General features: G+C 49.9%; 1 protein-coding gene across 1 annotated transcript in view; it reads right to left on the bottom strand.

Moving 5' to 3' along the window:
• The window catches only part of LOC106819699 (protein spinster homolog 1-like), a gene marked incomplete at its 3' end in the record, with an annotated part of 12,725 nt that extends 3,694 nt beyond the window's left edge, over positions 1 to 9,031 (bottom strand). The window contains exons 1-10 of the mRNA XM_014824298.1: positions 8,636 to 9,031; positions 6,992 to 7,194; positions 6,061 to 6,212; positions 5,161 to 5,227; positions 4,233 to 4,253; positions 3,659 to 3,861; positions 3,238 to 3,375; positions 1,132 to 1,327; positions 600 to 665; positions 202 to 302 (exon numbers count right to left, since the gene is read on the bottom strand). Coding sequence (XP_014679784.1) covers positions 202 to 302; positions 600 to 665; positions 1,132 to 1,327; positions 3,238 to 3,375; positions 3,659 to 3,861; positions 4,233 to 4,253; positions 5,161 to 5,227; positions 6,061 to 6,212; positions 6,992 to 7,194; positions 8,636 to 8,915 — 1,427 coding nt within the window. The remainder of the gene's footprint in view (positions 1 to 201; positions 303 to 599; positions 666 to 1,131; positions 1,328 to 3,237; positions 3,376 to 3,658; positions 3,862 to 4,232; positions 4,254 to 5,160; positions 5,228 to 6,060; positions 6,213 to 6,991; positions 7,195 to 8,635) is intronic.
• Between the last annotated feature and the right edge of the window lie 1,784 nt (positions 9,032 to 10,815).

The following is a 10,815-nucleotide window of genomic DNA, read 5'->3' as shown; positions in this document are numbered from 1 at the left end:
TATATATACAACAATTCTTACTCTAAGTCGAGAACAGTTTATAAAAGCTAGGGTCCTTTGGCAAAAAATAAGGACTATTAAGTACTTTTCTAAGATTTCACCAAAAATAAGTACTAATAAGGGCCCTTATTTTATTTTTGGCAAAATAAGTACTTATAAGACTTTGGAAGACCCGCTACGAACCCTGCGAGAGACAGACTTACCACGCCGATAAGGTATGGACTCCCAGCATCGCCCAGTAGGTGCGAGATGAGGATCTGGAAAGCCTGCGCGGTCGAGCGTCGCGTGGGCACGGTCACGTACTGCCGAGAGAGAAGTGAAATAACGCTTGTCAAGCAAACACGGACAAGCCAAGTCAACAAGGACAGCTGGTCACTAAAACTCTAACCGCTAAAACTCATTGTCGCAATGGCGAGTGTGACGTCGGAAATCGACGAAGCGAGTTCCGAATAAATCTAACTTACCGAACTTCAAATGATTTGAATGTGGAATTTTGGCACGAAACCTAAAAAAGTTCCGATAATTTTGCCACGAAACAGGAAAAACGCTCTGATATGGTCATGAGGCCACTGTGATACTGTGACGTGGAATGAACTTACCAATACAATGTCGGCTTGTACGGACCAGTTAAGGCACAAGAGGGTTTCGCCGATAAATATCAACGCCTGCCAAAAAATAAATCAGGCATTTACATCAACATCCGAACCGAATATCCCGCGAAAAGATTCTGCAATGCAAAATTAACCGACCATTTATTTTATCGCGAATAAACATTAATAATCAAATGATAGTATAACATCAAAAATTAATAAAATAATCGAATAATAGTATAACATCCCATATTTTAAATAAAATAATCCGAACCCGACTGCCGACCGACGCTCCCTTCCGTTTCCGCTCCCACTTTGTCCACCGCGACACGACGAATACTCACTCAGGCAGAGATTAATTCATTAATAATATAATTAATTAATCAAGCAATTATTTCATCGTCCGACGAAACCAAACTGAACATCCGCAACATTTTATCGTCCGAACGCGAACCCCCTTCAAATAAATTCCGAAAATACAAAAAACCCAAAACCCGACGCTCCCTCTCTCTCCGTTTCCGTCGCGTCGAAGAAGACTCACCCAGGCGGCGCCACCGCTGCTTTTGCTGGCGACGAGCGCGAAGAAGAGGAAGGGCGAGCAGGAGAGGAGTCCGAACGCGCAGACAAGGGGGTCAGCGCGAGGATTCGTCCGCTTGATCAGCTGAGCGGCCTGGGAGCCGGCGGCAACGCCGACAACACCAGCGACGCACGTGATCACGCCGAAGATGATGCTGACCCTGCCGAGAGAGGAGGGGAGGAGGTTACGCCGAGAGAGGAGGGGGAGGAGGTTACGCCGAGAGAGGAGGGGGAAAAAGTTAACGCCGAGAGATGGAGGGGGAGGAGGTTACGCCGGAAGAGAGAGGGGGGAGGAGGTTTACGCCGAGTAAGAGGAGGGGCGAGGAGGTTTATGCGAGAAGAGGGAGGGGGAGGAGGTTGAGCCGAGAGAGGCAGGGGGAGGAGGTTACGCCGAGAGAGAGGGAGAAAGGAGGTTAACTCCGTGAGAGGAGGGGAGGAAGGTTACGCCGAGAGAGGAGGGGAGGAGGTTAGCGATCGAGAGAGGAGGGGGAGGAGGTTATGCCGAGAGAGGAGGGGGAGGAGGTTACGCCGAGAGAGGAGGGGGAGGAGGTTACGCCGAGAGAGGAGGGAGAGATGGTTACGCCGAGAGAGGAAGGGGGAGGAGGTTACGCCGAGAGAGGAGGGGAGGAGGTTACGCCGAGAGAGGAGGGGGAGGAGGTTACGCCGAGAGAGGAGGGGAGGAGGTTACGCCGAGAGAAGAGGGGGAAGGAGGTTACGCACCGAAAGAGGAAGGGGAGTGAGGTTAACGCCGAGAGACGGAGGGGGAGAGGTTACGCTACGAGAGAGGAGAGGGAGAAGGTTACGCCCAAAGAGGAAGGGGAGCGAGGTTTACGCGCGAGAGAGGAAGGGGGAGGCAGGTTACGGGCCGAGAGAGAGAGGGAGGAGGTTACGCCGAGAGAGGAGAGGGACAGGGAGGTGTACGCGCGAGAGAGGAGGGGGCAGCAGGTTACGCCTCAAGAGAGGAGGAGGAGGAGGTTACGGCGAAGAGAGGAGGGGGAGGAGGTCTACGCCGAGCAGAGGAGGGAGAGGAAGAAGATGAGGGGTAGAGGTAGGTTACGCCGAGAGAGGAGGGGATGGAGGTTATGCCGAGAGCCGGAGGGAGGAGGATACCGCCGAGAGAGGAGAGGAGGAGGTTATGCCGAGAGAGGAAGGGGAGGAGGTTATGCCGAGAGAGGAGGGGGAGGGGGTTTACGCCGAGAGAAGAGGCCGGGAGGAGAGAGGAGGGGGAGGAGGTTACGCCGAGAGAAGGGAGAGGAGGTTACGGCCGAGAGAAGGAGGGGGAGGAGGTTACAAGACGAATACACCGAGAAGAGGAGGGGGAGAGGGTATTACGCCGAGCACGAGAGGAGGGGGTAGGAGGTTACGGACCCGAGAGAGGAAGAGGGAGGAAGCGTTACGCCCGAGAGAGGAGGGGAGGAGGCTTACACCGAGAAACGAGGAGGGGGAGGGAGGTTACGCCGGAGTAGAGGAGGGGTGGGGAGGCAGGTTACACCGGAGAGAGGGAGGGGAGGACGGTTACATGCCGAGAGAGGGAAGGGGGAGGAGGTTAAGCCGAGAGAGGAGGGGGAGGGAGGTTACAGCGCGAGAGAGGGAGGGGGAGGAGGTTACGCCGAGAGAGGCAGGGGGGAGGACGGTTACATCCGAGAGAGGAGGGGGAGGAGGTTACGGCCCGAGCAGAGGAGGGGGAACGGAGGAGTTACGCCGAGGAGCAGGAGGAGGGGAGGAGGTTACGCGGAAAGAGGGAGGGAGGGAGGAGGTTACCCGAGAGATGGAGGGGGAGGAGGTTACGGCCGAGAGAGGAAAGGGGAGGACGGTTTATGATGAATAGAGGGTAGGAGCGAGGAGGAATGAGGAAGGAGGATGGAAGGTTTGTTTCGGCTCTCAATGCGACGCTCTGGTCTGTGGCATCTGAAGAGAGAGATGGCTATACGGTCGGCCGGCACAAGGGTACAAAAGCGGTTGATGAAATGAAAGGAGCTGGCTAGAGGCTGAACTGGAAACTGAGGCTGAACTGAAGGGCTGCGACTGACTGAGACTGACAGGTAGCGGCGCTCGCATCACGGCCACTCACTCTGAGTCCAGGCTCGGATGTCCCTCATGCGTCATCGCGTTAAGCCCAATGTAGAGCGGCGGCGAACGCACGACGAGGGCGCACGGCGACCAAACGCCACCTGCCGTGCGGCCGACGTCGTTCGTCCACGAGCTCTTGCTGCAAGCAGACGACAAGCGACAGATCAAGACGTCCGTATTGCCACGGCGACCATCGTCGGTCATCGACCATTTGCGGCGGCAATAAATGTATGATATAAAATATATTACTGTTACTGGCAGGGAACAGACGAAGGAGAGAGGTACGCGGATCAGCCGAGGGTTCCGTGGCGACCGTCTACCGGTGGGGCGACGCGTTTGCCGTGGTGTTATATTGTCGCACTATTGAGCTGTGATTTCTACTGGCACGAGCGACTCCCCACCACCACCCGCCAATCTAACACCTGGCCGCGTCGACTGCCCACCAGCCACCTCCGCCTAATGCCCTGACCGGCATGCACTGGCAATGAGAAGTCACTTCGCACGATATGTAGGCGATTGTCGGAGGGCAGCCAGCGGTGTTGGTGAGGTGATGCGGCTCGGCCACAGCCTCTGCCTCGCGGAGGCTCATGCAGCAGCAGGGAGGATGAGGATCACGCTGAATCAGCTGCCCAGCACGCGCGTGCAGCCTTGATCAGTGTGCTATCGAGAGAAGGTAATCCAGCCATCAGAGACGGGAGAGGTAGGAGGTGGGAGGAGGACAGGAGAGGAGGGGAGGGCAGGTTGTTAAATATTGCCTTGTTTCCCCTTTAGCGACCGACATCGCGCAAAACAGCCGCTATCGACAGGCATCTTGATTGACCAGATTAAGAACAAACAACAAAAATTCGTGTTGCAAAAACATATACAACCTAAACACAGAATAATACAATATACATAGCACAGCCGCGCCCTTTGTGGGGGCAGAGCGGTGGGTGACAATCATTCGTCAAACCAAAATAGAAAAAATTATTTTCACCTCTCTAGGCGACCACCTACCTTCGGGTACCACGAGAGACCCTGTAGATAGCTGAGTAGGTAATAGGGACACAAAGGCAATTTTTTAAGAGGTGGCCCGCATGCATGAGTGAGAGTTTATGTGCTGTTTAAACTGAATTAACCCTGAACTTGCTGCTCATGAAACTAGATGCTACTGAGAGAGCTACTATCTTGGAGTTTCTGGCTGCTCACGGTCGACAATACCTACTGCTACTCCTCCACTCCCCGCGTAGAACGCGGGCATTAGACCAGGAATTGAGTATTGTGGGAGTGCAGAAAAATACTTGGGCGAAGTGAATTTTTTTGATATGTGTGTCTCAGCGCGTAAATATTTGAGGCCGTGCTAACACATTTTTGGCCGTGCAGTTTTAAAAAGCATGACGCGGTGGCAAATCAACGGTTGCATGGCTCGCTTGGCTAATCCGTTTTTGGTTGGAAGAGATGGTACTACTGCAGCCGCACATATCCGATTTTGGCAACTGTGCACAGCAGCTAAGCCCCCGCACACTATTACGGACCCACCTCGCCGATCGATCGGAGGGGCCTCCACACACTGTCCGATGCCTCAAGATTGAGCCAAACCACTGCCACTCTGCGTCGCGTTCCAAGCGGATTTAGCCGTGTACTAAAGGTCGGGAGTGTTTTCGCCATTTTTCCCGAATGCGGTTCCCCATGGCGGGCTGTTCTGTGATTGTCAAGTTTTCTTCAGCGCTCGCCGAGCGGGTCGGATGGCCACGCACACTATCCGAGTCGCGTCGTAAGCCCTCGCACACTATACAACCCATTCCGCTCCCGATTCAATATTCGAATCGGGCCAAAATGACCTCCCGAGCCAAACTTAAGCCTCCCGATCGTGCTAAAATCGGATAGTGTGCAGCTAGCATAAGACTCGCGTACTACTAGACAGCGTAAGGGAGTTTCTGCTTACCCGAAGTCCCCACTGCCACTTGTGGAAGATGGATGCCACGTTTGTGCCGACGATGTAGCCCAGGCCGCTGCGAAAATCAAACAAGAGAGAGTTGAATACTCTGCATCGGTATGGACACTCGACGGTTCCATCAACAACAACAATCGCCAACAATCAACAATGAGCACACAGCACGAGTCCGCAACCCCTACCCACAACTACCACCACCACGTCCACCACCATGAGACCCTAACCCTAACCCAACCCTAACCCTAATCCTAACCCAACCCTAAACCCAACCCTAGTGTAACATGTGTTTTGCACGTGTTACATGAAGTAGTCAGCGAGGCTATAGACTAGGGTTGCTTGGTGACCAGCTAGTCTGCGTAGACGCAGCGTCGCGCGGCTACATTGATGTTACAGGGAGTTGGATAAGCGGGTTTTAGGTTAGGCAGTTTCGAGAGTCAGTGTGAAATAGGGGTAGGACGTGGTCTGAGAGAACGGGTGACATGTGCGCTCAGGATGTAGGGAGTTTTGGGGGAATATAGAGAGAGATGTAAGAGGGAGGATTCTGGTTCTGGGCGCGAGAGTGAGCACACGCGCGTATGCGCATGTGCGGCGTTCTTTGTCTGTGTGTAAAGAGATGTGATGTGTCTAAGATATTAAAGATTGTACAGTTTACCACACAAGTTTGGATCTTCTTCATCATTTCTACATGAACTCGCATTCTTGTTTACACTAGCCCTAACCATAACCCAAACTAACCTAACCCAACCCTAACCCAACCCTAACCAAAACCTAACCCAACCCTAACCCAACCCTAACCCAACCCTAACCCAACCCTAACCCTACCCATAGCCCTAACCCAACCCTAACCCAACCCTAACCCTACCCCCCACCCCCACTCTCTCCCTCACTCACCTGCCGACTGGGATCGCGAAGTAGAAGACCATGAGCATCTGCGAGCGTTTGTTCTTCGTGAACAGGTCAGCGATGATCGTCGGAGCGATGGTGGAGTAACTCGCCTCGCCGATGCCAACGAGACCCCGCAACACGAGGAACGCGTAGAAATGCTGCACGCAGCAACAAACAACAACAAACAGTAGAAATGCTGCACGCAGCAACAAACAACAACAAACAGTAGAAATGCTGCACGCAGCAACAAACAACAACAAATAGTAGAAATGCTGAACGCAGCAACAAACAACAACAAACAGTAGAAATGCTGCACGCAGCAACAAACAACAACAAATAGTAGAAATGCTGCACGCGGCAACAAACGACAACGAACCATTACCGCACAGCTAATCATGTTCGCACCAACCGTACACGTTACCGCACCAGGGTATTACTATTAGCCACGAATCAGTGTTGTTGGAGTGCAGAAAAAATATTTCGGAGTGTAATTTTTTTGTATGTGTGTCTCAGCCGTAATATTTTAGGCCGTGCTACACATTTTTGGCCGTGCAGTTTCAAAACTGACCATGCAAATCACGGCTGCACGGCTCGCTGGCTATTACGTTGACTTCATGTAAATTCCTCGATAGCAGGATATGTTAGCGAAACAATGCGAGAGAAAGACGTTATAGCAGTATTACTGTTGGTCTCGCACGCAACTTCAGTCTCGGAGCGGACGAATATAACAATAGGACGTTTGCGGATTTAAAGTCCTCAATAGTGACGTACCTTAGCGAAGTAATAGAAGAGAGAGGCATTGCCACGGTATCACCGTGGCGTACTATCACGTCTTGGGCGAAACTTACGAATATAACGAGGACCGACCCTGAAGTCCCGACGAGGAAATTTATAACATGTACATCAGACACGCAGAATATAACTACGGACGACTCACCCCCTGAGGAACGTACGATCCCGCAAACGTCGTCAGCGACCAGAGCGCTATGCCGACGGTCATGCATGCCTTCCTGTTGTATCGGTCGCCGAGGTAACCGAACAATGGAGCGAACACCATGTAGCTACAGATGAAGGCAGTCTGGAGAGCTCCCGCCTGACTGTTGGACAACCCATAGTAGATTTTTATTTGATCTAAAACACCTGAAACACAAAATGGAATATATCGAAGTGGACCGATCGACTAAGTGTTAACACGGATTGGGGGATAATGAATAATAAAAAAACATTATTTGATGACATGATTTATGAACAAGGCATGTTGCATGTTTATTGTGACGTGATCTGGTACTGCAGCCCAAACTGTAGCGATCAGGATCACTTAGACAGATGTGTCCCAAACAAATGCACCCACAGTCACAGTAACCCGAAGCACAGTGTAGGTATTGTTCGACGATCGTGTTACACAAAAGTAATGATGGTGTATTTAATACCGAGCAAACATCTTTCCTACCCTAATTAAATATAATATTAATAATTATTAGTTTAATTCACTGTGATAGATGTGTTGAACGATATGCAGTACTCGGTTACCAGGACACTGTATAGGTGGGGGCGGACATCCGGGAACTTTTGACTATTTGACCGGATGTAGATTCGAGCCGATGAAAACCAACCGTAGTAACGCACCGCTCAATGCACGCAGCGCATAGTGCCAAGGAATTATGTGGTGTTTGGATGCCGCAATCACAGTCTTTCAAGTGACAAAAAACGATCATTCTTTGAGCTGCCGTAGCCCGAGAGGAGAGACAGATGGCTAACAGCAATTAGTCAGGAGAACGAAGAGGGCGTAGCAATGGTGGGAAACAGTGGGAAACGGGCGAGTAGTCTCGCTGAAAAGCAGTTTTTTGCACACTTCCTGTGAAGTCACATAATGTTTCTCGGTCGAAATGAACAAAGAAGACCTTTAAGAACACCCCTGTCGAGTTTAAAGGGGCTACCCCCACATTTACGGAAATGACATAGGTCTCAATCTGGACATCATCTCTATTCTTGAACAGCAGCGGCTCCCATTCGGGCGGTGTCTATATTCAAGCCGGTACGGGAGATTACGGTACGCATATATTTGCTAATATATTGACTAATCGTGCGTCAATAAACTCAATATTCACAGAGAGTATAGCTAAGACATGTGTCTATAGGTATCTAGAATATTAAAAATTAAATCATCTGGAATTTGCTTCCGTGCGCATAACTAATCGTGCAGGACTAGCATGACTAATAGTGCCGCTTCGTGCGTCAATAAACTCAATATTCACAGCTAGTAGTATGAATTCAAGCCGGTACGGGAGATCTTTTGCATAATACATTCTAGATACCTATAGACACATGTCTTAGCTATACTCTCTGTGAATATTGAGTTTATTGACGCACGATTAGTCAATATATTAGCAAATATATATGCGTACAGTCATCTCCCGTACCGGCTTGAATATATAGACGCTCCCAGCCGATTCGCGCTTTGTTTTCATCGGCGCGGCTCACCGGACGTATTGCCAAGGGGAAGTGACGTCACTCCGCCCCCAACCTATAGTGGTACTTCTGCTATAATAATTAATTATTATTATTACTAGCTGTATCTTACCGGCAACCGTAAACCTATCCATATAATTCAAGAGGTTTATCAAGAATAATATCGCAACCGAGATGTGCGCTCGTGTCAGAATTTTTCTCTCGGTGGCTGCGTCACCGGCTCCCTTCCCCAACGCCAGCGGAGGGTCATCGTCATCGTCCCTGGTCGCGTCGGCGTCTGCATCGTCCGGGAGGATGTTAGTTGTGTCACTTTCCACCGCGAAGACATCTCCGTCGGTCACCTCTGTCGACATGTCGTCGAGAACGTAGTGATCTGGCAGGTCACCTGACATGAACGACTCGCTCTTTGGTTTATTTATGTTTAAATAAGAATCACAACAAGATAAGCTGCCGATAAGCAATGACTAATTATTGACATAGAATAGTGAATGGGTGGCGCCATGTTTCGAGTCACGTGTTTCGGGTGGGACCGTGGGATAATGCGGAGAGGCGTTATTTTATTTTTAGCGGCCGTATATAAATGCAAATAATATAAATATCACGTTTGGAGTAACTATGGGAGTAACGTATCTGGTAGAAGCTAGGGTAGGAAGGTAAGAAAATACTTTTTATTTTTTAAATATTTTTTTGCATGGCGATGCGTAAATGCACGACTCGTGAGAATAATATATGTTTATCCTACAATTTTTTTTACGATTATTGCTATCTGTAATGTTTTGTTTATATGTATATATATATATATATATATATATATATTTATTTATTTATATTTATATCTATACAAACATATCATCAAGAGCTCTATTATGAGCTCTTGATATTATATCTGTGTCTTGCATATCTTGTGGCCTCTTCTGCCACATATGTTATATATCTAACTAGTTATCAACTACTTTCTGTACGGACAACTATAGTTAGTATAGTTAGTGATCGTGACCAAGCCCCTAAGTCCTGTGCTTTATAAATATGACATGATGCGCAGGGTCGAGCGTAGTTAACCCATTTTGCTTGGGGAGAGGGGCAAAGGCACGTGCGATCTGTGTTCTCTGAAGGTGACCGCAACTGACAATGGGGGAGGGGGCAACGGCATATCTACATTTGGGGGGGGGGCAACGGCCTTTCAGACTTCTATGATGTGGCACTCGTAACGTCGGTCGACCGACGTCCGAGCGCTATTTATATGTACAATAGCATAGGTGGGAAATCGTGGCGGGAGGCTGCGAGCAAAGCGAATTTTGTAGGTCGGATATTTCTAGCGTATCACGCTGGGCATAATACAATCTTTTTCATTGATAAAAATCATCGTTGCAATAGTATAAAAAGCTGTTAAAATACTGAAATTCTCAAGTAATACACAGCAATATAATACTATACGATTCGAAAAAAATACAATATACAATACAAGCATTTTTACTACGCATATACAATACAACTGACGAGGGAAATAACTCCATGACGACAAAAGGTTACCGATGATGGACACGTGTGACAGTGATCAATACCGCTATCGGTACTAACCCCAGTCATCTTGTTCTCATAATTGGTTCATATTATCGGATCAGATCTAACTGAGTATCACAGGATTGATAATAACAACATGTAAAGTATACATACCCTTCCCCGCATTCCCACCGTATCGGCCTGTTAACGTTAACTGTAACAGGAGAAATCACGAGCGATATTTCGCTTTGTAAGCGCGCTTTTCTCCTCAGTATATATATATATATATATTTCGTAGATTTTCNTACACTCATACGGCCCCGTGGCTACATGGAGACGGCCGCGGGTTACATCAGACGGCCCCGTGGCTACATGGAGACGGCCGCGGGTTACATCAGACGGCCCCGTGGCTACATGGAGACGGCCGCGGGTTACATCAGACGGCCCCGTGGCTACACTCATACGGCCCCGTGGCTACATGGAGATGGGCCACGGGGCCGTCTGATGAAACCCGCGGCCGTCTCCATGTAGCCACGGGGCCGTATGAGTGTAGCCACGGGGCCGTCTGATGTAACCCGCGGCCGTCTCCATGTAGTCACGGGGCCGTCTGATCTAACCCGCGGCCGTCTCCAAGTAGCCACGGGGCCGTCTGATGTAACCCGCATCCGTCTCCATGTAGCCACGGGGCCGTATGATGTAACCCGCGGCCGTCTCCATGTAGCCACGGAGCCGTATAAGTGTAGCCACGGGGCCGTCTTATGTAACCCGCGGTACACTCATACGGCCCCGTGG

The sequence above is a fragment of the Priapulus caudatus genome, unplaced genomic scaffold (assembly GCF_000485595.1).
Source record: "Priapulus caudatus unplaced genomic scaffold, Priapulus_caudatus-5.0.1 Scaffold4087, whole genome shotgun sequence".
NCBI classification, from domain to species: domain Eukaryota; kingdom Metazoa; phylum Priapulida; class Priapulimorpha; order Priapulimorphida; family Priapulidae; genus Priapulus; species Priapulus caudatus.
Note: the sequence above shows the minus strand (reverse complement) of the source record. Positions and strands in the feature narration are given on the sequence as shown.